This window comes from Heptranchias perlo, chromosome 4, assembly GCF_035084215.1.
Source record: "Heptranchias perlo isolate sHepPer1 chromosome 4, sHepPer1.hap1, whole genome shotgun sequence".
Taxonomy (NCBI): Eukaryota; Metazoa; Chordata; class Chondrichthyes; order Hexanchiformes; family Hexanchidae; genus Heptranchias; species Heptranchias perlo.
Window position 1 is genome coordinate 123,352,095 of NC_090328.1, and position 27,260 is coordinate 123,379,354.

The 27,260-nt window shown below is 42.9% G+C and overlaps 1 protein-coding gene across 1 annotated transcript in view; it reads right to left on the minus strand.

The window, feature by feature from the left end:
* LOC137321267 (phospholipid-transporting ATPase ABCA1-like) overlaps window positions 1–27,260 on the minus strand; it is a 138,660-nt gene that overhangs the window by 84,566 nt on the left and 26,834 nt on the right. Inside the window, exons 3-5 of the mRNA XM_067983613.1 lie at window positions 25,637–25,730; window positions 20,850–20,991; window positions 18,796–18,914 (exon numbers count right to left, since the gene is read on the minus strand). Coding sequence (XP_067839714.1) covers window positions 18,796–18,914; window positions 20,850–20,991; window positions 25,637–25,730 — 355 coding nt within the window. The remainder of the gene's footprint in view (window positions 1–18,795; window positions 18,915–20,849; window positions 20,992–25,636; window positions 25,731–27,260) is intronic.

Genomic DNA, 27,260 nt, shown 5'->3' on the forward strand with positions numbered 1-27,260 from the left:
TATTGTGCCTTATCATATCACAATGTCTCCGAGTGCAAATGTAACCGCTACTCTGTGCTAGTGATCTCCCATAAACAATCAGAGGTACAACCAGCTAATCGGTTCATTTTGGTGGCTGAGGGGAGAATGGTGTCACAAGATATTTAGCGTCTGCCTAATGAGGCGTTCACCCTGCCCTTCTTCAAATAATTCCATGGGATCTTTAGTGTCGACCTAAACATGAGGAGATCACCCTGCCCTTCTTCAAATAATGCCATGAGATCTTTAGCATCTACTGAACCATTGGGAAAGGCAGATGGGGCTTTGGTTTTTAATGCCAAAGCTTTAGAATGAAACATTAATCAAGGAAGCACTCCCTTAGTACTGAACGCAAGTGTCAGCTGAGATCACAAGCTCAACCTTTCTACCCACAGGCACATGTTAAGGGGAGAACAATAGTCAGCAACCTTCACAATCACCCTGATCCTCCGTGACCTCAGCTCCAAAACAACTGTGAAGTGGGCAGACTGATTACACAATTATGCGCAGCTGTATCACAAAAGATAAAATTCTGTCAGAGTTCAAATTAAAAGGAAGCATTAGAAGGGTGGTTTCTTATCCTAATATGGCAGTATAGATCCTGGCTCACTAATGTATTCTCATGGGGAGTGGCGTTTACTCCAGTTGATAATCTTAATAAAAATAACATTCTGGACTCACAACAACTTCATCTCTAGAGTGAGGGAGGAGGCCGAACCGAAAAAGCCTTCAAGAAATGGCTGCTAAAGTTTAATGCAATGTACTATTCCAAATCTGAAACATTTCTAAATAGCTAGTGTAGGGTTTGTCTGTTTCTCAAGAAATATTGGTTATACTGCTGCTATGGTGTTTTGCAAACATCTTGAAAATGGCTCCAAGCAGGCTGCAGGAAGAAGTATGGAACTTGAAAAGGCCATTTGAGCCATTAAACTTACTCCTTCTACAAAACATGCAGCCCCATTACGGCCTCCACCACAACCATTTAATCTCCTGAGGGAATTCTTTGCACGCATACACCCTGATCCCCAAAAGTAAGCATGCAAAGCACCCTTAGACTCCCATCTATCAACCCCCAATAGGAGCTGTCGAAGGAGCAACATTATGATCAATGATGCAATGTGACTGCATTGCACATTCTGTCTACGCTACAAATTACTTTCAGTTTGCAGATAAGAACATAAGAACATAAGAAATAGGAGCAGGAGTAGGCCAATCGGCCCCTCAAGCCTGCTCCGCCATTCAATAAGATCATGGCTGATCTGATCCTAACCTCAAATCTAAAGAACACAAGAAGTAGGAGCAGGACCCAGCCACTCAGCCCCTGGGCCCGCTCCGCCACCCACAAGGCCTTGACCGATCCGAACTCAGCTTCATGTCCAATTTCCTGCCCGCTCCCCGTAACCCCTAATTCCCTTTACTTCTAGGAAACTGTCTATTTCTGTTTTAAATTTATTTAATGATGTAGCTTCCACAGCTTCCTGGGGCAGCAAATTCCACAGACCTACTACCCTCTGAGTGAAGAAGTTTCTCCTCAACTCAGTTTTGAAAGAGCAGCCCCTTATTCTAAGATTATGCCCCCTAGTTCTAGTTTCACCCATCCTTGGGAACATCCTTACCGCATCCACCCGATCAAGCCCCTTCACAATCTTATATGTTTCAATAAGATCGCCTCTCATTCTTCTGAACTCCAATGAGTAGAGTCCCAATCTACTCAACCTCTCCTCATATGTCCGCCCCCTCATCCCCGGGATTAGCCGAGTGAACCTTCTTTGTACTGCCTCGAGAGCAAGTATGTCTTTTCTTAAGTATGGACACCAAAACTGTATGCAGTATTCCAGGTGCCGTCTCACCAATACCTTATAGAACTGCAGCAATACCTCCCTGTTTTTATATTCTATCCCCCTAGCAATAAAAGCCAACATTCCATTGGCCTTCTTGATCACCTGCTGCACCTGCATACTAATTTTTTGATTTTCTTGCACTAGGACCCCCAGGTCCCTTTGTACTGCAGTACTTTCCAGTTTCTCGCCATTAAGATAATAACTTGCTCTCTGATTTTTCCTGCCAAAGTGCATAACCTCACATTTTCCAATATTGTATTGCATCTGCCAAATCTCCGCCCACTCACCCAGCCTGTCTATATCCCCTTGTAGGTTTTTATGTCCTCCTCACTCTCTACTTTCCCTCCCATCTTTGTATCATCTGCAAACTTTGATATGTTACACTCGGTCCCCTCCTCCAAATCGTTAATATAGATTGTAAAGAATTGGGAACCCAGCACCGACCCCTGCGGAACACCACTGGCTACTGGTTGCCAGTCCGAGAATGAACCATTTATCCCAACTCTCTGCTTCCTGTTAGATAACCAATCATCCACCCATGCAAGAATATTACCCCAGCTGATGGCATCATTTCCCAGGGTGTCATGACTCCGGACTGGCTCTCAGGTGACTCTCAGTTCAGTCTGAAGACACAGTCCCTCCTGTTGTGTAACTATATTGCAAAAAAAGTTGAGTTGGATGCTGTAGGAGGCCAAATGTATCGAAGGCACTATGTTAAAGGCGCTATATAAATGCAAGTTGTTGTTGTTGTTTCACCACTGAGAAAAATGGCAAAGATTTTCATTCCAAGCCTGACAGTTTGACAACTGGAAAAATTCCCATCTTTTTATGGGTTGATTTTCTAAACCAAAAACACATGTTCTGTTACTTTAAAAAGAATTACATCATTTCTCCATTTCCATCTATTTCCTTTGCTTGTCAAAAGCAAAATACTGCGGCTGCTGGAAATCTGAAATAAAAACAGAAAATGCTGGAAATATTCAGCAAGTCAGGCAGCATCGGTGGAGAAAGAAACAGAGTTAACGTTTCAGGGTCAATGACCCTTCGTCAGAACTGGAAGATGTTAAAGATTAAAGTTTTTAAGCAACTACAGAGCCTGGGAAAGTGGGGGGAGGGGAGAGGGAGGTGAGGGAAGAACAAAAGGGAAGGTCTCTGATAAGGTAGAGGGCAAAAGTGATTAAATGACAAAAGGGATGATGATGCAAGGCAAGGAGGGTGGTAATGGGACAAGTAAATAAACAAAAAATGGGTCTAGAGGAGCTGTAAAAGGCAACAGCAGAACCATTACCAGCACCTGCTGTCCTAAGAAATGGGAGCAGTGGTTATGATCTGAAGTTATTGAAATCAATGTTGAGTCCAGAAGATTGTAAAGTGCCTAATCGAAATATGAGGTGCTGTTCCTCGAGCTTCATTGGAACAGTGTAAGAGGCTGAGGACAGAGATGTCAGAGGGGGAGTGGGACGGGGAATTAAAATGGCAAGTGAACGGCAGATCATGGTCATGCTTGCAGACTGAGTAGACGTGTTCAGCAAAGCGATCACCCAATCTGCGTTTGGTCTCCTCAATCTAGAGGAGTCGGCATTGTGAGCAGCGAATACAGTATACTAAGTGAAAGAAGTGCAAGTAAACTGCTGTTTCACCTGAAAGGAGTGATTGGGGCTCTGGAAGGGCAGGTGTTGCATCTCCTGTGCTCGCAAGAGAAGGTGCCATGGAGAAGAGAGCTGGTGTTGGGAGTGATGGAAGAGTGGACCAGGGTGTCGCAAAGGGAGCAGTCCCTTTGAAATGCTGATAGGGATGGGGAGGGGAAGATGTATTTGGTGGTGGGATCGCACTAGAGATGGTGGAAATGGCGAAGGATGATACGTTGAATGTAGAGGCTGGTGGGGTGGAAGGTAAGGACAAGGGGGATCCTATCATGGTTCTGGGAGGGACGGAAAGTGATGAGGGCAGAAGCCCGGGAAATAGGACGGACACAGTCGAGGGCCCTGTCAACTACAGTGGAGGGGAATCCTCAGTTGAGGAAAAAGGAAGAGATATCGGAAGCACTGATGTGGAAGGTGGCATCGTCAGAACAGATGCAACGGAGACAGAGAAACTGGGAGAAGAGAATGGAGTCCTTACAGGAAACGGGTTGGGAGGAAGTGTAATCAAAGTAGCTGTGGGAGTCGGTGGGCTTATAATAGATTTTGGCTGACAGCCTATCCCCAGAAATGGAGATAGAGAAGTCGAGGAAGGGAAGGGAACAGTTGGAGATAGACCACGTGAAGAAGAGGGAAGGGTGGAAATAGGAAGCAAAGTTGATAAAATTTTCCAGTTCGGGTCTTGAGCAGGAAACAGCACCAATTTAGTCATCAAAGTACCGGAAAAAGAGAGTTGGCGTTCAGCCTCCGCGAGGTAGAGGTCTGTCCGCCACAACAACAGCGCCGACCTTGTCAGCAGGTTCATTGACAATGTCAGGGTTGGACCTGAGAGAACGGAGTGCTGCAAGTTCAGAGGGAGGGAGGTTAGAGCGAGTGAGAGGAGTAGGGAAATTGAGATGGCCGATGTCACGCCGGCAGTTCGCAACGAAAAGTCAAGAGAGGGTAAGAGGCCAAAGGGAGGGGTCCAGGTGGAACGAGAATTCTGAAAACGGGAGAAAGGGTCCGCTGTGCGGGGGGAAGACTCCTGGCCAAAGAAGTAGGCGCAGAGGCAAAGGTGACAGAAGAAGAGCTCAGCATCGTGTCGATTTGCTTGTAGTTTGCTTGTCCGCTGGGCTTACACTTAGTTAAACTAGCTAAAGTTAACTTGTTTTCCTCTAGTTTAACTATTTGTGGCAGATCACTTCGCAATGAATGTGGGAATATTTCCTAGAATTACAGGGCAAATTTTCTAAGCACGCACTGCTGGCCATAAATATGTCCACAGTAAATTACTTCAAAATGTCTACAGAAAAGTCTCCACAAATGCACTGCGAACAAATTGAAAATGGTGACCACTGTAAATGTAAAAGATCTTTTTTTCTTCTTAAAGATACATGTTGTCATATTCTGGAGTTTTCCCAGCTTTAGCTTGAAGGAATCAGGAGCAGGCAGCTCAGAGAGCTCAGATCAAACTGTCCCATAGATTATCACAGAAATTTTGTCCTACAACAAGCACTAGAACTGCTGCAGATTTGAACGTTTGCCACATGAACGGCTTTTTCACATTTATCACCAATCGTGTCATTCCACCCTGCTCTATGCACAATCGCAATGAAAAAGAAAGACAGGAAGACCTGCATTTATATAGCGCCTTTCATAACCTCAGTCACCCCAAAGTGCTTTACAGCCAATGAAGTACTTTTGAAGTGTAGTCACTGTTGTAATGTAGGGAACATGGCAGCCAATTTGCGCACAGCAAGCTCCCACAAACAGCAACGTGATAACGACCAGATCATCTGTTTTAGTGGTGTTGGTTGAGGGATAAAAATTGGCCAGGGCACCAGGGAGAACTCCCTTGCTCTTCTTCGAAATAGTGCCATGGGATCTTCTACGTCCACCTGAGAGGGCAGACAGGGCCTCAGTTTAACGTCTCATCCGAATGATGGCACCTCCGACAGTGCAGCACTCCCTCAGTGTGAGTGTCGGCCTGGATTATGTGCTCAAGTCTCTGGAGTGGGACTTGAACCTATGACCTTCTGACTGAGAGAAGAGTGTGCTACCATTGAGCCACGGCTGACAACTAGAAAAGGTCTTACAATAAAATAGTTTTTTTTTGCTTGTTAAAAAATTCAAGTGGTGCACCTTACATAGTGTTGCCCCTATCATCCTTAGGTGACATGCACATCATATTATCACATCTGTCAACAGAGAGGCGCTAGATTAAAAGATCCCTGCATCTTTTGTGGCTGTAACATTGCAGGTGCCAACAAAAATTTCCAGACAAGCTGTAGCTGATTGTTAAAAGAACAGGGCCTACTTGCAAACTGTCCAGGACCATGGCAATGCCCCTCTTGACCTCCATGCTTTCAGCAGAAAGGATTACTTTGATCCGCATAAGGGCACGTTTTGCTTGAGAGCAAATTTCAAGCTTTCCTACCTATTGCCTCATCTTTAACTGACTTGGTGGATATGCCTGTTGCCAATGAAGAGCTGTACTGATTTTGAACAGTATCCATTTAGTATAAGAAACGTCTGTCGTTTCATGTATTTGGGACATTTAGGACCATAGGAGCAGGAGTAGGTCATTCAGCCCCTCAAGCCTGCTCCACCATTCAATTAGATCATGGCGGATCCGTACCTCAGCTCCATTTATCTGCGCCTTAGCTCCATATCCGTAGATACCCTTACCTAACAAAGATCTATCGGTCTCAGTCTTGAAAGCCCCAATTGTCCCAGCATCCACAGCCTTTTGGGGAGAGAATTCCAGATTTCTACTACCCTTTGAGTGAAAAAGTGCTTCCTGATTTCACTCCTGAATGGCCTAGCTCTAATTTTAAGATTATATCACTTCGCTCTTGATTCCGCCACCAGAGGAAATAGTTTCTCTGTATCTACCATCGCAAATTCTTTTAATGTTTTAAATACCTCGAACAGATCATCCCTCAATCTTCTATACTTAACGGAATACAATGTTAATTGCGTCCATGTGATTTATATCAATTAGTGTTAAGTGTATTCAGGTGGTGTGTATCAATTGGGGCTCTCTTGTATCCATATATAACACAGCTTATCAAGGTTGTGGTGTGAATAATGTGGAGTTCTGTGAATAAAGGCTTGGAAGCAACTAAAGACCAGGCTCTGGTATTCTATCCTTCGCTGCCGGGCTATCAAGCTTGTAACATACAAACCAAGTTTATGCAACCTGTCCTCACAATTTAATCCTATAAGCCCCGGTATCATTCAGGTGAATCTGCACTACACCCCCTCCAAGGCCAATATATCCTTCCTGAGGTGTGGTGCCTAAAGCTGAACGCAGTGCTCCAGATGGGGTCTGACAAAGACGCTATACTCTTGAAGCATCACTTCCTCCCCTTTGTATTCCAGTTCCCTTAAGATAAGTGGTATGTTATGAAATGCAGTTTTGGGACAGGTCTCTCTTGAAAACCCCAGCAAGCCATTTTCTGAAAAGTGCAGAGCATTTTATGTAAGTGTGTGTGCGTGTGCACACACATTCAGTGCTTGGGGCAATATTTAGTTCTACCTCATGATATTAAGGTAAACTTGTCATGTGGGGAGTCAGCAATGCAGTGATACACGTGGCAAATGCAGTCAAACCTCTGCAGATGCAGCAAGGTTTTATACTTAGAGTGATTTCTTCTGGTTCTCAATTTTTTTTTTCATTATGCTTTCTCTCAACCTCACACAAAAGAGCAGAGGAAATAAGCAGATGCGGTTCATCTGCGAATCAACCTCGTGACGATGGAAGTGTTCAGGGCGTAGGTTGGCTGGGAATTGTCAATGATCCAGCAGAGTACAGAGTGGACAGACAGCAGCCGCCAAAGAAGCAGCAAAACACATTTTTGAAATGGAGAGGATACATTCTTGAAAAATGAATTGCATTTGTCAGGGGAAGCAAACTACTGAGTCTCAGGAACGACAGGGAAGTGATTGCTTGAAGTGTTGCACAGCATCATTCCAGAATCTAACACCATAATAAATGTGGAATGTTCAAACAAGTGTTGTTATGATCTCCAAGCATTCAGAAAATCCACTTGCCAACATGAAATTTGTAACCATTCCAATTCTCCTGAAACTCAATGATTTCTACTCAATGCTTTGGGCTTTCAATAGAACAGATATTTTTTTCTGAAAATAGTTCTTTTGCCTTCTCTCCCTTATGTGGGCCAACAGTTTTTGCCTGATTGAAGTGAAGTCTCACTGTATTACCTTGTTCCAAACCCCCTGGTCTTTCTCCATTCTGAAGTCTCACTGTATTACCTTGTTCCAAACCCCCTGGTACCTCTCCATTCTGAAGTCTCACTGTATTACCTTATTCCAAACCCCCTGGTCTTTATCCATTCTGAGGTCTCACTGTATTACCTTGTGCCAAACCCCCTGGTCTTTCTCCATTCTGAGGTCTCACTGTATTATCTTTACCAAACCCCCTGATCTTTCTCCATTCTGAGGTCTCACTGTATTACCTTGTGCCAAACCCCCTGGTCTTTCTCCATTCTGAGGTCTCACTGTATTATCTTTACCAAACCCCCTGGTCTTTCTCCATTCTGAGGTCTCACTGTATTACCTTGTGCCAAACCCCCTGGTCTTTCTCCATTCTGAGGTCTCACTGTATTACCTTGTGCCAAAGCCCCTGGTCTTTCTCCATTCTGAGGTCTCACTGTATTACCTTGTCCCAAAGCCCCTGGTCTTTCTCCATTCTGAGGTCTCACTGTATTATCTTTACCAAACCCCCTGATCTTTCTCCATTCTGAGGTCTCACTGTATTACCTTGTGCCAAACCCCCTGGTCTTTCTCCATTCTGAGGTCTCACTGTATTATCTTTACCAAACCCCCTGGTCTTTCTCCATTCTGAGGTCTCACTGTATTACCTTGTCCCAAAGCCCCTGGTCTTTCTCCATTCTGAGGTCTCACTGTATTACCTTGTCCCAAAGCCCCTGGTCTTTCTCCATTCTGAGGTCTCACTGTATTACCTTGTCCCAAAGCCCCTGGTCTTTCTCCATTAAAGGAGATGTGATGTAAGATTTTCTTGGGTCTGCGCCTAGAAGCACTGGATCATCTAACCACTCCAGTACAGTAGTGAGGGATGCTGTATTATTGAAGATGCTGCCTTTTGGATGAGATGTTAAAGTAAGGACCTGTCTCACTACTCATGTAGATGCAAAAGACCCCATGGCATTAGTCGAGGATAAGCAGGGAATTCTCCTCATGTCCTGGCCAACATTCCTCTCTCAATGAACACCATCAAATCTGATCATCATGCTATTCATTCATTTGTTTGTGAGAGCGTGCTGTGTACAAAATGGCTACTGCATTTGCCTACGTTAACAATGATTGCATTCCATTGATTGTTAAAGGTGCTTTGGGGCAGCTTGAAGACATGATAAGATGCTATATAAATGCAAATCCTTTCTTTTTTATATGACCCAGAGGGGACTCAGCTTCAGTAGAGCAGAACTAACATTAATAAAAAATGAACACGTTTATGGTCTAAGAATTGAGGGGATAAGCTAATCGATTATTTCGGTTTCACAGATCAGATTGAAATACAGTCAGTTGATTAACTGAAGTGCACTTTTTAACCAATGTTTGACTTCAACAGAACTCAAATTATCATCTTCCAAATTAAAAGTTGTTGCACAATTCTTTCCTGATCAAGATTAGCATTTATAGGATCAATGTGGACATTCTGGAAGAGAATAGATCCTCATTTCAAGCAATGCTTCTCCTTATTTAACATAAAGTTGGCAATATACAAAGGGTATTCAATAATACCGGTCGTAGATCAGGATATTGATCCCATAACTAAGGGGTGCCTAATAACTCAAGCACAATCAACATTAAGTTGTTGGGGCTGGTTCCCTTCATGTGTGGGGTGAAATCCATATTCAAGACTCTCTACTGTCTATTCAGTTTATTCCATGTTGCTGCATAAGTTACAATGGACACTTTTAATCACAAAGGTTACCTTAACACTTCCTATCACATTATCTGAGGTAGTTTGCAGCTTTCTCTAGATGTTAGTTAAAGCCCTATATTTTTTGGTAACTCATTAATGGTGATCATGGGTCCTCCGTAATCTATATGGAGCATGTTCCATATTCTGCATCAAACTAATATACCGGAGACAGTGCTGTGAAAAAAGAGTATCACGTCCTTCAGTAAACTTTTAAATACTGCACTGGTACACTGCTAAAAACGTCAACTATTGAAATTCTATGCACACTGTAACTAACAATGCAGATCAGAGTAAGCTAAAAATGACATTATAACCCAACATTATAAAACTCAAGTGTATTTTGATGCTATCAATCAGGTGGAATAACCTGTTACTCATTCCGGATTATTCAATATATTCTAACTCATTGCTAACTCTCTACTGTCTATTATTACCACTGTTATTATTGAATCTGCTTCTAGCATCCTTTCAGGCAGTGCATTCCAGATCATTGCAACTCACTGGGTAGTTTCTTTTTCCTCTTGTCGCCTCTAGTTCTTTTGCCAATTATCTTAAATCTGGGTCCTCCGGTTACCGACCCTTCTGCCACTGCAAACAGTTTCTCCTTATTTACTCGATCAAAACCCTTCTTGATTTTGAACACCTCTATTAAATCTCCCCTTAAACTTCTCTGCTCTAAGGAGAACAATCGCAGCCTCTCCAGTCTCCACATAACTGAATTCCCACATCCCTGGTACTATTCTAGTAAATCTCCTCTGTACACTCCCAAAGGCCTTGACATTTTTCCTAAAGTGTGGTGCCCAGAATTGGCCACAATATTCCAGCTGGGGCCTAATCAGTGTTTTATAAAGTTTTAGCATAACTTCCTTGCTTTTGTACTCTCTGCCTCCATTGTTATGTGTGCCACTGACCACAGTTTTAAGTGTTTGCATGATGTGGCACTGAACCACACAAAAATACGAAGATCAAAGGCTGATCTTGAGATGTTCTGAGTTAGCTGCACAATGGGGGTGGTAGCAGAAGCCTAAAACTGATCTAAGACCTGTAGACTTTGGGAAGTGGGTGGAAGAACTGATCACGGTTCTTGCTACTGATTGTTATTCATTGATCTCCACACAAAAGTGAACGTGTAGATATTCAATAAGAAGACAATTGGGCTTGGCTGTCCTGCGTCCAATGGCCGTGTAGCCAACCAACACTCATAATCCAGGCTTGGACATGAAGGATGGTTATTTGGGCAAAATACTGGAGGGTGACCATCTGTATCCAATTGCCAACATGCCCAAGGAGCTCAGCACCAGGAGCACAAATTCATAAAATGTTTCCTAACGACCTTTTCCCATGGTCTAAAAGCCTTTTTGTATTATATATATAAAATTAGTAACTGGTGTCTGCAGTGTTTATAAAATAATCAGCCGGGTATTTGCATACAGATACCCAACAATTAATTTGTGCAAGCATTACAAAACACTGAGAGGAGTCACTAACAGTCATAAAGCACCTGTGGCCAATAGCACACATAACAATAGAGGCAGAGAGTACAAAAGCAAGGAAGTTATGCTAAAACTTTATAAAACACTGGTTAGGCCCCAGCTGGAATATTGTGGCCAATTCTGTGCACCACATTTAAGGAAAGATGTCAAGGCCTTAGGGAGTGTACAGAGGAGATTTACTAAAATAGTACCAGGGATGAGGGAATACAGTTATGTGGAGAGACTGGAGAGGCTGCGATTGTTCTCCTTAGAGCAGAGAAGTTTAAGGGGAGATTTAATAAAGGTGCTCAAAATCATGAAGGGTTTTGATAGAGTAAATAAGGAGGAACTGTTTGCAGTGGCAGAAGGGTCGGCAACCAGAGGACCCAGATTTAAGGTAATTGGCAAAAGAACCAGAGGCGAGATGAGAAAAAAAAATAATGCAGCGGGTTGCAATGATCTGGATTGCACTGTCAGAAAGGATGCTAGAATCAGATTCAATAATAACTTTTAAAAGGGAATTGGATAAATACTTGAAGGGGAAACATTTGCAGGGCTACGGGGAAACAGCAGGGGAGTGGAATTAATTGGATAGCGCTTTCAAAGAACTGGCACAGGCATGATGGGCCGAATGGCCTCCTTCTGTGCCATATCATTCAATGATTCTATGGTAAATGGGAGAAGTAATCAAACAAATTACAATTACAATTGAATTTTTGCTCCCTTTCACTCATGTTCACAGCAAAAAGATATTTCTAAAAGCAATCCCGGCTCCATTATGATCTGAAACATGCAACTTTATGCAAAACGTGAAAGAACTGCCAGACCACAAGACTAATGCTTACACTTTTATTGCACTTTTTCCACACCAGAGGTTATGCATGCTGCCCACCATGCCCCTAAAGGTGGAAGACATCACTGTGAATACTGCAAACAGTCAGTAATATAATACTAGTCTTGCACAATGCAAGTGTTGCAAAAATAATAAAACCTCTTAAGGTCTCGATTTCTGGTCTGGGCCATGACACAATCCCAGCAGGTCTCCATATCAGTTGGGGGTGGGACAATGGGGTGGAACTTGGTTCCAGCAGGATTCTACCCACTTTCTTCTACCTTGCCATTTTCCAGTATAGCGGGATTAATGAGCAGATCTTTCTCAGACGCCCTGCATTTCAAGGGGGTATGTCTGGGCCAATTCCCAAACCATCCCATGAATTCTGCCCATTCCACCCCTCTAAAGCTTCAGCAGAACTCTCACTAGCTGAGATCTGGCATGAGTCCCCTTTAGGCCTTTTGAAAGGCCCCAAAGCCTATCTAACCCCCCCAACCACACTCCCCCCCACCCTTTCCATCCCGCGGAAGGGATCAATTATCTCCAGTGTTGAGCTAGAATGGTTCGGTTCAGAGCTAAAAACTGCTGCAGCTAATTTTTATCTGTGACCTGGAAGGAAACTTGAGGGCACCTCAGACAGAGCAGCCTGCTCTAGCCATAATCATGGCCCCCTCCCCATAAGTTGGGACAGGGTTCGTGGCCAAGCATGTGGGCAGACAAGAGTTGTACTCTGCCAAGCTTCTGAGGGCCAGAGCAGCCCCCGTGGAATTTCCAGGCTTTGGTCTCCTTTTCAGGACCTTTTAACTGAGTTTTTAATGATCGTAACATGGGCATTTCAGCTCTGTGAAGCCCTTCACGCTGTCGGGCAGGCAAACAGGGAACTGGAGAATAGGGAAAACCAGCAGCACTGACATCATTCCAATAGAGGCTTTCACCCCACACCCCATACCCTAGGTCAAAGCAGCCCTTTCCCACCAGAGATGCAATCACATTATTGGTCATTAAGTGCAGTGTGAACAGTCACTTTCTGGCTATTCTGATGTGTTTCAATTGCTTTTGATCACTGAGTTGCATATCAAAAAATGTGTCTGTGGGAACAACTGCCTAGTGTCGAACGGCTGTCTAATTTTCACTTTTTAAAGAAATAGGAATTAATGCAATTAACTCGTGAATACATTTAATGACTTCCCTCTGACTAGCCGAGGTAGCCCTCCATTGAAATGTAGCTGTTCCTAAATATAATTTTTATGTATTTTCTTTTCCCCACAAAGTCAAAAGGAACTAAAAGAGTGTTAAGGGCTCCATGGTGTTGAAATGCCCACCATACCAGCAGTGTGTACTATCAACATTATGCACTGCATCAACTCGCAAAGGTTTCTTCGATAGCACCTCCCAAACCCGCGACCTCCACCACCTAGAAGGACAAGGGCAGCAGGCGCATGGGAACAACACCACCTCCAAGTTCCCCTCCAAGTCACACACCATCCCGACTTGGAAATATATCGCCGTTCCTTCATCATGGCTGGGTCAAAATCCTGGAACTCCCTATTTAACAGCATTGTGGGAGAACCTTCACCACACGGACTGCAGCGGTTCAAGAAGACGGCCCACCATCACCTTCTCAAGGGCAACTAGGGATGGGCAATAAATGCTGGCCTTGCCAGCGACGTCAATATCCCAAGGATGGATTCAAAAAAATTGCTTTAAATGTTACAATCAGCAATGACTCAGTTAAAATCTTTTCATCTTTTAAAATTCATAATACTTAGGTGTAAAGTTTCATGTGAAAAGATATAGCACCAAGATTTTCCCATTTGAAGCAAGTCAGAACTGTGTTGTGGTTTAATTTATTGATCACTTCATTCAGCATGTCAGAACCAACGGGAGAGCTAAAATAATTTATAGTGACAGCAGAAACATGAAACGTTTGTGCATGTTAAAGGAGTCCTATTTTAGATAGGTCAGAGGGGCTGTGGGACTGGTCTAAGCTCAGGCACATTAAAATACGTCAAGAGCCTCCCCAGAAAGAAGCAACACCATTGAAGTTTCTGGTAGGGCTATGTTTAAGGGGCGTGCGTTCGCAAAAAAGGGAAAATAATTCGGGGTTAGATTCTTGCCTGCTCACAGATTTCAGTCAGTAACGAGACTAACTGAGAATTAGAATTCAATCCCAAACACTGGCAAAATTCCTGGAAACCTATCGAATAAAAATAGAATTTGACATATTCGGTTATTGTAAACAAGTGGCCTTAGTTATAGGACGCATAGGCAAAGACGATCAAGTACCTCACGGGCTAAAATAGCTCCTGTATTGCTAAGGACTAAGGAAGGGTTCATTTATATGGCACCTCACATCAAAAATAATTGATTGAGTGAGGTGCTTTGGAGGGCTGTGGATGCTGAGTCGTTGAGAATATTCAAGGCTGAAATCAATAGATTTTTGGACTCTAAGGGAATCAAGGAACATGGGGACTGGGCGGGAAAGTGGATTTGAGGTCAAAGATCAGCCATGATCTTATTGAACGGCGGGGCAGGCTTGAGGGGCCATATGGCCTATTCCTGCTCCTATTTCTTATGTTCTTATATGCTTTGAGATGTCTTGACGTGATAAAGTGCTGTAAAAACTCAAGTACTGCGCGAGTACTGTTTTAAGATATATTGACTTAATGGGGAAGCTTGCGAAGCCTACTTTTGCATTACAAATAAACAGAAATTTAAAATTCAGAGTTAAGAAATATTACTTTAAAAGAATTAGTTAAAAACATACATAGGATTTCCCTCTCCAATTTGGCCCTTTGTCCCCTCTTCTGCAACTGTCCATTCTTTGCTGGAATATAGTTCCACAGGCTGTGGCTCCCCTTCAGTACCTCATCCAAATGGCCACTGTTCATGTGTGAGCCTTGATAGCTTGCATTTAGGCCATTCAACTGCAGGGGCCTCATATTCCACCTCTCCCATCTTTACCCAAATGTCCACCCATGCAATTCCAGGAGGGATCGCTGGATAGGGATAACCCTGGCCCATCTTCCCAACTGTAGCACCCCCTTCACTGCCCCTGTAGAGATCAGTTGATGCAACATTGATCTGAGGAAGCCCTGTATACAGACTCTACGGACCTTTTTATTCTCCTGTGTAACACTTGCCTCAAAATATTATTTGTAACTGTGGACTCACTTTAATTTGAAAGGTGTTTGAACTGGATTTGTAAAGCAATTGCATTTTCCTCTAGATTGTAACAAAAGGGTTTGATTTTAACCCCGAGTGGGTTTCGAGCGGGGGTGGGGAGGGAGGGCGGGACAAGTTCAAAATGCTGGCCTACGTTTCAGGCTCGGGGGATGTTAACTCCCAGGCTTTGTTTAAAAGCCTGGAACGGCCAGGAGGAGGGCACAGTGCGGCTGTCAGCGGGGGAAGATTGGGTGGTCCTTGGCTGCAGGTCAGTAGCGGGGAGGGGATTTTGGGAGGGTCTCATAGGAGGGGAAAAGGGTAGCGAGTCTGGGGGCAGGTGAGGCCACAACATTCCTTACGAGGCTCGGAGGGACATTCATACTCCCCCCCGGACCCACAAAGTCAATTTTTTTCCCTTAGCTTGGAGGTGCCTTTTTGTCCATTGACCTGCTTCAGCCTGGTTGGGAGGTTCCACCCCAGCTTCCCCCGCTCCGGCTGACATCACAGGACCCTGGTTGGCAACTACGCCCGAGGCTGTAGCCCGAGGCCGGTGGGCGCCTCATCCGCTGCCTTAAAACCAGAGATCGGCAGGAACAAAGCAGAAAGTGGAGCCGTTCCATTTCAGCTGCTGGCCCACTCTGTTCCTGCCGAGCGGGAAAGAGTTAAAATTCTCCCCCCTCCACCAGCCCTGTTCCCCCAACTATCTTTGATTGTGAACTTGTGAGTACAGTGTGGCCAACAGTGTTATTCTTGGCACACAAACAAATTGTGCGCGAGGATGTTTACTGTCCAACAAGCACAAACTCAGATAACAGATCTCACAACACAGCATTTTACTGGAAGCTTACTGCTCAGATCTGGGTTGGATTAACTGTACTTTGGAATGACTACCACTGAACGCGTGGATCCTGTACTTTATTTGACATTGAATATTACAAAACAGAAGCAGCTGGATGTGTATGAGGGTCGCACTAACTTGCACTTCCATCTGCCTCTCACTCAAATCACATCAGCCAAACCACAAAAGGGTTTAAGGACAAGGTCAGTGGACAGAGGTAAACAAGGCTTCTGGCCAGTTAGTTTTGGACCATGTAGGTTCTCTGACGTGTTCTTCAAGGTAGGGCTGGGTTTTAGCTGTCACGGCCGGCCAGAAACTGGCTGTAGTGGATCGACCGCCCGTTATACACCCGCATTGAAGTCAGGGGTGTCTAACAGCGGTCGATTGGCAACACCAGGGGGGAATTCTAACCTAACTCACCGGGCAGGAAAGCCCTGGGATCGGGCGGCAAACCCTGGTTATACATCCCTTTAATGGAGAGTGAAATCAGGTGAGGAGTACAACCAGCGCTGCACCCGATTTGTCAGATTCCCAACAGGAGAGTTAGGTTAAAATTGGCCCCCTGAGTCTTCATCAAAAAAAAATGCATTCGTAAACAAATGTGAGATTTGACTAACATGCGCCAATGTCGGTCCACCCGACATCGATGAGAAAATGATGCAGAATTTTCTTCTTTCCGTTCCCGCCACAGAACAAAAAAAATCGCCAGGCACTTTCTAATGGAGACCATGAGGTAGAAATTGGTATGTGTCGGGCGTAAAACAGGCTGAAAGCATCACAATTTAGCAGTGAGATGGCCTGCACCCAATCTGCTAAACTCGTGGGGCCCATTTTTTTTTAGGTGTAGGCCTAAAGATCCCACGGCACTATTTCGAAGAAGAGCAGGGGAGTTCTCCCCGGGGTCCTGGCCAATATTTATCCCTCAACCAACATCACTAAAACAATGAAGAGTTATCAGGAGTAGGAACCCTAACTAATTTTGCCTTTCAAGCTCACAACACTGGCTGAGATCATTTCACTCAGCACAAATCAGAAACAGGTCTGTATGGCTCAGTCCTACAATGGAGGGTGCATTTATGCATTGATCAAACAGAGGACTCCTGTATAGCATTCTATTTTTCATTTTGCATAGTAGATTGAGTTGACATTTGCACAAATAAAGAGCAAAAACAAATAAATACGCTCCTCCACATTCCTTCATTCCCACTTTGACCACTGGTTAACGTCCTATCTATTCTTTATTGACCTCCTCCTTTAATCCCAGCCATCTGACTATAATGCACCAGCCAAAATCCAGCAAAATAGGTACCCAAAATGTCCGAGGCTGCCAGCTGTACAAAGGAACTTAAAACACTGCAAGTGTGTCACTTTATAGTTTCTGGATCCAGAAGCAATAGAGCAGTCGCAAAAAAAGGTTTACTGCTTGTTGACAGTACACGCAAGAAAATAATTCTCCAACTTCATAGTCAGCACCAAGCCAGGTGCAAGCTAACTCTAATCTGAACAGAGCATGTGGATATGTTTTGCAAATCGATGTGCACAGGCACTTCCTGAGGCTTTACGCTGTACAAGATCTGACTTTCTGTTCGCATCTGATAGCAGAGGACTCTCATCTTGCCTCCCTGTACTCTAATATGACAGCCAGACGCCCGGCTGCACTTTCTTTTTGAGTTTCTATAGGAAGTTCATATAGGGTTGCCAGCCCTCCAGGATTGACCTGGAGTCTCCAGGAGTTATAGGTTAATCTCCAGGGCACTGCTGCATGCAACCCTGGAGAAAGGGGCCGTAAAAAAAATACTGTGTGTTCTTTTTTCCATTTTCTTTGAACACTTTCGTTTAATAGTTATAAAAATATTGGAGATGGGCAAAAAAGGCTGTTTGACCGACAGTCAAGAATCATCCAATCAGGTAACGAAGAATCTTTTCGCTTTCCAACTGCTCGTGGGATGGAGGCGCGCGCCATGAGGATGGACGTGTCGGGCAACCAATGGCGGGAGTGTAGGGGGCGGGGCGGTTGGAGGTCATGTGATGAAACCTCCGGGAATACGTTCAGCCAGAGTTGGCAACTCTCAGTTCATACTGCTGGTGGGTCCCACTCTCTTGAGAAGTTACCTCCTCTGGACATTATGGGAACCATTATCAAAGTGAAGCAACGTCTGAGGTACATTTCCTATTTGAGTTTTTATGAGTAAAACCTGTTTGAAAAAACACAAATGACAGTCTGGGACTATTTTTGCTGCAGCCTAATCAATTTTTTTAAAAGTTGGGAGAATGGGCAAGGTTTAACCAATGCAAAAATGTAGATGGTTATGGATATCACAGAATAGAATGCAAGTTTGCAGCCTTGATTCCCCAAACAGTGAGTTACTGATCCGTTAGGAGAGCTACCAAACAAACTCCAGATCCTTCACCAGACAGAGGAGGTGAAAGGTCAGAGGGCAAATTAACTCAGGCTCCAGCCCACCTACCAGTAATCACAGATTACAGAACATGACTGGCAAAGACTGGGAGCAGCTCATCTGCTTGCTCGCACAGCTGGGGAATGGAATGTGGCCTGGAGAGAACTAGTATAAAAGAAAGGGAAAGTACAAAATTTTAAAAAACATACAAATCCTTGATAATGGCATGAAAATGGCCTTACAAGCCTCCAAGATCTCTGCATTCCTCCAATACTGACCTCTTACACATCCCCGATTTCCTTCACTCCACCATTGGCAGCCGTGTCTTCAGCTGCCTAGGCCCTAACCTCTGGAATTCCCTCACTAAACCTCCCCCCCACCTCTCCTCCTTTATGTTGCTCCTTAAAACCTATCTCTTTAAACAAGCTTTTGGTCACCTGTGCTAATGTGTGGTTTGGTGTTAAGTTTTGTCTGGTAATCGCTCCTGTGAGGCGCCTTGGGGCATTTTACTACGTTAAAGGCACTATGTAAATACAAATTGTTATTGTTGATAAATACGGGCAACAACTTAACAGAGTAAAACGGGATTAACTCAAATAGGAAGGGGTAATTATTGAGAGAAATACTGGATAAATACCTGAAGTAGATTTGCTGAACTTCTTTAGAGCTTCAAAGAGGTCTTGGAAAGCTCCAATGTTGCCATCGGTTTGGCTGTATAGAAGTATCTTCTTGGCATCAGAAAACAGACGGGAGATGCTGCAAAAGGTGAGAAAGACAGTAAGGAAGCTTCGTGCAAAACCATCTATTTGGTAGAGCTGCACTGGCTTTCCAAAGTCACGGTAAAAACTATGCTTCCAATGATAGCATTGACAGGCTGTAACCAAGTCAGGATAGGCCTTCCAAAAGGAAGTTCTAAACATGTTCAGTTTTGGTTCATCTCCTTCTTTCAGATATTTCTATATTAGATAGGAGCACGCACTGATGCAATTTGGTTGATCCAAAGTCAAAATTCAAATCTGGTCTTCGGGCTAGCATTGATCAGAAGCCCAAAATAGTCACTCTTGTCCACTTCGCCACATACAAAGACAAAGCTCGAAAAAGCTGAGCCAGGGGGATCGGAACTTAGCATTTAGTAACTGGTCACTCAGTCTACTGAACATCTAGCCAACTAAATAAAACAACTGCATCCCTTATTTTTGCTCTATACATTGTTTTTTTTGCAAAAGTATAAAGGATTACACACACTCACAATTTGGACCTGCATTTGATGTTTCAATAACTAATTACATTTCATGAACCTTTTGAGCGCAAGATTATGTTTTTCAGTTTTAAAATGGTTAAATATTTTCTATAGGGCAGCTGACTATTTCTTGTTCAGTTTTTGCTAAATTAACTCCACAAAATATTTTAATTGTTTACATTTGTTTTGTCCAAATTCATTTTGAAAGCAAGTACGGACTGGAACACACATGAATACAATCCCTCCTCCCTTTGCAGTTTGTGTGAGCATTCAAAAGAAAATGTAATTTTTATAAATTGGTTCAATTTCAATCATGGACAACATGGATCTTCAGCTTTGTAAATGCTGCTCAACAAATGAACCCTGTTAAGAATTGCTTATACTCCACAGATTCTTGTTTTAGTCCAAATAAGCAAAGTTGATATTCTCACAAATCATCTGCATTTCACTGAGCTTTTCAAATGAGAGGGAAATACCATTTAGTTATTCATGTTGATTGGTTTCTGTGAAGATTCTCTGCATCACTTCCTATTTTGGAAATAATCAAACCTCTTGAATTGTATTACAATTTTGTTTATTAACAAAACAATGTCATAAAAAAGCTGACCGAGGAACCAGGCTACTACAAGATGTAAAGAAATCTCCTATGATAACTCAGAGGAAGAAAGGCAAATTGGCTTCAAATGTCCAGATGATTGCACCATAATAGTGGTTAAATATGAAGTGCTACCAAATTAACACAATACGGGAATAGAGGAAATTCTAAAAGCAGGTAAACAGCATTGGTTTCACAAACTCATCTCCCATCTTTATCTTCTCACCATATCCCTCAATCCCCTCTTTCTACTCAAATCTCCTTCACCATCATGTAAAGTTTCCTAAAATATATACAAATGATTCTGTTTATCTGGGATCAGGTGAAATCAGGTGTTATCTGGGACCGTTTCAAGTAGACGACTGAGCGGTACCTGCACCTTGGTTTTATGGGGATTGTGAGCCATGTGGTCCATTACTGAGCCTAGATATGTTGCCTTGCCCAAAATAATCCATCGCGGGGTACCCAAGGTGCTGAGAAGATTGGCTTAACTGCTAAATGTGAAAGTAAGTGGCCTCTATTGAATTCTCAGTAAAGATATATTGGTGCTAAGTATGTGAACAAGTGTCATGTTCATCTAAGTGCAGTCTGTATTGCTATGTGAGTTTTCAAATTAACCACACATGTCGACATACTAGAAGAGTTCTTTCAGGGTAGGCATTCAGCTTAAGCAAAATAGATAAGGCTAGTTAATTTGCTGCAGTATTATTCTAATGCATTATTATTAAACAGAAAAAACAGCAAATATCCTTGACACATTAAATGCTACGAACCTTTTGGCTATTCACAAGCATGCATTAAATGAATGAACTATAACCATTAGCAGTTCAACAGACTGCTGCAATCTTCAACTCACATTGATTTATCAAAATTTCCGACGACTCCAGGGGATTCACCAGGTGTCGGGTAGCGGAAACACGGGTTGTTTGCATTACAGACAATGCCTTGTATCCATGGCAGAGTCCCGGCAGAAGGCATTGCCTTGTTTGGGAAGTGGCCTGAAGAGGAGGGGAACAAAGACAAAGTAGTCATGTGTTTACTTTGTGCAGATTATGTACATTCATTTGATTCCATTATTTCTTCTTATTTACCGAGCGAGCATTCCTTTTTCCTGTATTCCTTCCCAAGTCAAGTCGGTGCACTGTACACCTCTGGAGCATCCCGGATCATGTGGTAGGTGTAACATGCTTGGGAAGAATGCGTGACTTTGGACCTATGGTTCCCAAAGCTCTCCACCACTGGGATTTTCCTCGCCTCATGTCTGGGTCTGGAGTAGACTAATTGATAGAGATTGTTTGCCATGATTAAACAACAACTCCATTATCGTATCATGCAGCGACCAGGATGGTAGAAGGCGAGCTAGATGGACCTTGATCTTTTTCCGTCTAGCAATTATTATGTTCCTATTCTAGGACAAATCAATTTAAAAGCAGTGGAAACACTCATTCCACTTGCCTGACCACCACAACTATAGGTTGTGGACTAACTTCCACACCATTACTGACTGTTGCTCTCAAAATCACTCCCACGGTCCCATTATCTGTATCTTTCATGCTACCTCTACAGGTTGGCAGAAAGTTAACTTAGAATCATACAGCACAGGAGGAGGCCATTGTGCTTGTGTCGGCTCTTTGAAAGAGCTGTCCAATTATTCCCACTCCCCTGCCCTTTCCCTATAACCCTGCAAATGTTTCCTCTCAAAGTATTTATCCAATTCCCTTTTGAAAGTTACTATTGTATCTGCTTCCACCGCCCTTTCAGGCAGTGCATTCCAGATCATAACAACTCGCTGCGTAAAAAGAAATTCTCCTCATCTTGCCTCTGGTTCTTTTGCCAATTATCTTAAATTACTTAATCTCACTGAGGGCGTAGTTTACTCATACTGTTCAACAAAGACGCAACTCAAAGCAATTAGATAGGTAAATGAAGGTAAGGCGGAGAACTGGATATGGGAACAGAGTGGCTATGAGATTAGGACTACTGCTCATGTGGAGGATAAACACCAACACGAACAGCCGGTTTCTATGTTATTGCTATGTACATAAGTCTATGTAATCACAGAGCAGGTTCACTCTGAGCAGAATGGGTATACTCCCTCTCCCAATTAATTCAAACCTGACCAACTCAAACCACACAGGCAATGAGGGCAGACTGAAAATGAGATTGAGAGTGTGGTTGGGTTGGACAATTAAAATTAAAACAGCAAAATCATAAATGGGACAGACAGAAGGAGAGGAAATGAGAATGCCAAAATAAACAAACAAAACCAAATGTGAGAAAGACATTCAAAAAAAAAGAAGAAAAAAAGAGAAAATAATGAAATGGCTGACAGGACAGCAACTTATTCCCCAGCCATGGCCCTCCTTACTATATTGCCTATGGCACAGAATAGTTAACATTGATGGGGGGGTCCAATGAAAATACTTACAAAGTATTGTGGCATATCTGGACCTGAAGCTGCTAATGTCTGGACCATGCACTTGAGTACCTCACTTTGGTCATTCGTCCTTCAGTTTTGGGCTGCCTGTCCAATTATCTAATTCGCAGACCTTTGGTTGTGTGTACAGGCTTGTGCCAGTGGATGAGCAGCAGTTGTTATGATAGCCATTGAATTCATTATTAGCTCGGTGTGCACAAAAATAACTGGTTGGTCAATTTGAGCTGATGATGAAGCAACAGAAACAGATAAACCTGACACTGGTGTCTGCTGAAAGAAAGTAAGGAGATAAATAACCATGTCTGAACGGTTATCTTTATCACTGCTTGAACCTTAGCCATATTCAACTTGGCCCAAGGTGTGCAAGGCCGAAGTGCCTCTCAATAAAATAATAATGGTAATATTAGTGAACAGTCTGAATTGGGCTCTCTTCACACAGAAACGTCTGATTGAAGTTCACAGGGTTTAAACTCCTAAAACAGCATTGCTGAGAAGGCTTGTACTCTGTCACCATTTGAGAACCTGCCAGCAGGCTTATCGTTCTCAGATATACTTGGGCATGAAGACAGAAATTCTTGGTGACGCAATCCCTTTAGATTAATGAGACCCAACCCTGCATGCTAACCTTTAACATAGCTACACGTGTGTCTGAAAGCCATATCATTTAAATCACTTTGGCCAAATTATTAAACGTCATGTAGCTTTTATTAAGTTTTTGCTCTCATATTATCAACATATTTGATTGAAGCGCACTGTCATTTAAAAATAAAATCTTGTGGTGTTGACGTGGATTCCCCTCTCCCCAAACCATTTTCTGATGACTGACAATGATAGCTGAGGTCAGCTACCAGTCTTGGCTTCTCTAATTTGTACCGCTTCAGATTGTTTTCGATAAAGTTTAGACCTAGATCCCTCTTGTAGCACGTGCCCTACCGAAGGCAGAGTGCCGAGAACAATGTGCAAGATCGGCATCATTGTGTTGCTAACTGGTGTCAATCTTTAAGCTGCTGTTATTCTCTCCGAGACCCGTGCAAGTTTTGTGCGGTTCCTGTCACATGGGGATCGCTGCCATCCAAAAACTAAGGGTGGCTCCTTGGAAGGCCTGGTAAAAATGGTGTCTTGCTAGATTCCCCCACACAATGAACTCCTAGTACTGGCTGGGTCATTGGGGTTGGGAGAAAAGGATGTTGAACAGAGGTCAGCTGCTTTCCAAAGGGGAGGAAATAAACACTCTGGCCCACAACTGTACACTGTTTCAGTCACGTGTGGTCTGGTGGCAAATTCTGACAGGTTAGCCTTCGGGCTGTAACTGGCTGCACAAGAGCCTGTGCATCAAGAACCAATGGTTCTAGAATGGGTCTTAGGATATAAGCAGCTCAAGATTTTTTTCTAAATCAAGACGGCGCAATGACACCAAGGTGGCACAATGCCACAGAGGAGACGAACATGGAGCTCTTGATTTCCCAAAGCAATTAATTCCTAATCTTGGTTAGGTCAGGGGAAAAGGTGTTGAGCAGGAATTACCTGCTTTCCAAAACTCTGGCCCACAATAAAACACTGTTTCAACAGTGTTTAAACAGAATTTAAAATAAAATTGCTGGACTACAACTTGGTGTTGTAAAATTGTTTACAAATGTTTCAACAAAGTCATTGATATGTCCTCTTGTGGGGAGGGGACCTATATTTACTGGCATAGTTTTACGGCTCACGCAGATGATGTCACCACCAAAATAAACTTGCCAGCTTCTCTACAACCAGAAGACCTGTTCTTCCCCTCTCCCAACTGGGTCCTCTCAACTGCCAGCCTTAAGACAATCCAGAAAGTTTACTTGCTATTGCTGCTGGCAGCTGAGACCCATGTGTCAGGAGCTGGTGATGTGATTTAAAGCTGCTTTTATGGCGGGGAGGGGGGAGTGGAAAAAACACTTTAAAACTCCCAAAAAGATAGGTTGGATAAAACAGATCTACCTTTTAGCCATTACCTCAAATGTCAGAGGCATTCCCCAGTTGCATATAAATTCTCCTCAGGAGTTTTATTAATAATGTGTTCTATATATTGCTGGTGGTAAGATGATACTGAAATCACAACCATCTGGCTTATGTAAAATTATCAAGGTGTGGGGGGGGAGGTGAAATGACAGAAACATGCAACTCATTTCTTCAGCGTGACAGCCATATTTACACGTCAGTATGTCTCAATCACACTTGTTACTTGCCTTGCTAAACCAGAGCACTGTCAAGTCAGCAAAAGCCAGTGACTACAATATAATGGCACATTTAGTCAATCATGCAATGCTAGTTGAGTGCTCCTCAGAAGAAAATTGCCTTTCTGGATGCAGACACATAAAACCATAATTATGCTTTTCTAGACGTACGTGCCTGCACAGCCCCTTACGGAATAATTAGGCGAAAGCATTTTGTAATCGCAGATCAGAAATACCAAAGTCCGATAAGCAAATTGTTCATGCCCCAGGGTTCATTCTGACCCAATTCAAGGTTCATGGATACTGTTCAGAAATAGCCTTACGCAGCAGAACAAACACCACAGAAGGCTGGTACATAATGGATGACTCCGCATGCTTCCATTGTGACGTCTCTTACAGTGTCCCACATCCCCTTAGTACTCCTCACTCCTATCTGTGTCCCCTGAGGAGCAGAGACTACAGTGGGAATCACATCCAATGCCATTTTCTTTTTGCAGTAAAGAAGATAGCCTACATTTATAATTTAAATGGTTTAATCGTTTTCCTTTCAATTAAGTGATGACCAAAGTTTTTTTAGAGTCGTTTCAAGTTAAGGGAGTAAAGTGGTTTGATTTTTGCAGATATTTAATCCACCCAGCCTTTAACAATCAAAACTGTCACATTGTAACCCTAACAAAAATCTGAAGTTGATAATTTAAAGTGAGAGCCAGGCAATGAAACACATTTTTCTATTGTGCACATACCGACAGCATCATGCCTGTTGCCTGGTTACCTGCCTCTCGATTTCACTTGGAGGCAGAAATAACACAACACAAGGCAGGAACTGCCCAAATAACAAACCAATCAACGTGTCAGATGGCACGGGAGAAATCAAGGCTTTTGTGCCATTTGTCGAGGGAAAAGGATTCAATGCTAGTGTAAAATATATAACTAGGCTACAAAAATCCAAACAAAATGTGCGGCACAGCCTGAAAAATATTTGAGGCACTGATTAACACTTACATTCATGTTGTTCGTAAGGAGGATAGGAGAGTCGCACGGAGATCAATATGAAGAACAGAAAAAGAGGCCACGCTATCTCAATCAGCAGCTGAAACTGAAAGATACAAAGAAAAATATTGCAATTATGGAAGAGAAGGTGTCTTTAAAGATTCACATGTCGAGATGTTCCACCAGGATCTCTTCTTAAGCATATAACTAGAGGACTGGTTGGAATTCTGTCTCCCCCCCAAGTAATTTTTCTCACCAGGACTTTTCCCCCCACCTGTCCACTTCTAAAGAGAACAACTTGTACTCGGATACGGTTCCACGGGAGGTGACAGATTAAAAGGTACCTCTTCCAGGAGTCCGTTCTTCACATGAGCCTGAACTTTGAGTACTTGCGGGCAATTTGACCGAAGAAAGCCATCACAACCAAGCTCAATCTTGCTTTCATCCAATTTCCAAACAAGAACCCTTCCAACAGGGACCACTGGAGAGGAGCAAGAACCTCAGGTGATTTTCACCTCCACGTTTTAGCCCGGGAACATGCAGGCCAATTTTAGTGCCTGCCTCCTGCCCAAGCAGGATAGAACTCGACACCTTCATAGTTTGATTTAAAGAGACACTGAGCAATACATATTCTGAGCCACAGTTTCTATATTGTCTTAAATGTATGATGTTATGGTTGATGGCTATAAGTTATGATTAGGCTTTACTAGGTAATCACTTTATTACGAACTAGATGAGTTTGCCTTGGCCTAGACAGTTCTAGGACACTGCAGAAATGCACAATACTCTATGGACAAGCTACCTATCTGCTATAAGTAGCTTTCACTTTTAACATGATTAAAGGAAGTTCAGTTAACTGACTGTGTCATAATTCCAATGTTGTGCTATATTAAATATTAATTCAGCACAGAAACTAATATGCAGTATTATGCACATAGGGCATGCTGGTTCAGACAACTGCTTAGTTCTCTAAGTGATATTTCGATAAATGGCATCCCATTGTATTGCTGAATGTGATGCAGATACATTATTTCAGTCCATTGAAAGGGCTAAAGCAGATGGGAAGTAAAGCCTTTGAAATCTGTTGGTTCCCCCCTTTTAAAAAATAAAGATTGAAAAAAGGCATTGTATGAATAGAACAGGCTTCTAATAAAACACAAGCCATAACTTCATCCATTTGGTATAAAAGAACAAATTAAAGTAACATAGAAGTTCCATCACTCCAATCATCCTGCTCACAATTATGTCAAAAATAAAAATCAGAGAATCAAATAGAGCTGCATACAATGATCATGTTATTTTTCAACAGGCGCTGTCTTTGTCAGAAAGTATTTTTACAAACTGGCATAATCAGGATACTGTGTAATTAAGCGTCAAAAATGTATGAACGATTTGTTGCGTACAATATTTGGCTGTTCCAGCTCTTGTCCTTCCTTCCCCTGAGATGAAGATCATGCCCCCTTAAAATGATCAGTTACAATTGTGAAATAACATGCATGCACCCAATTTTCTACTTTGATGCTAACCTACATCTTGTACATAGTTCTATTCAGTTCTATGTGAAGTCGTTATCTACATTTAGCAAATTTGATTTGAGTGTTCATATCACTGTTTCTCCCTCTCCACATAATCTCCA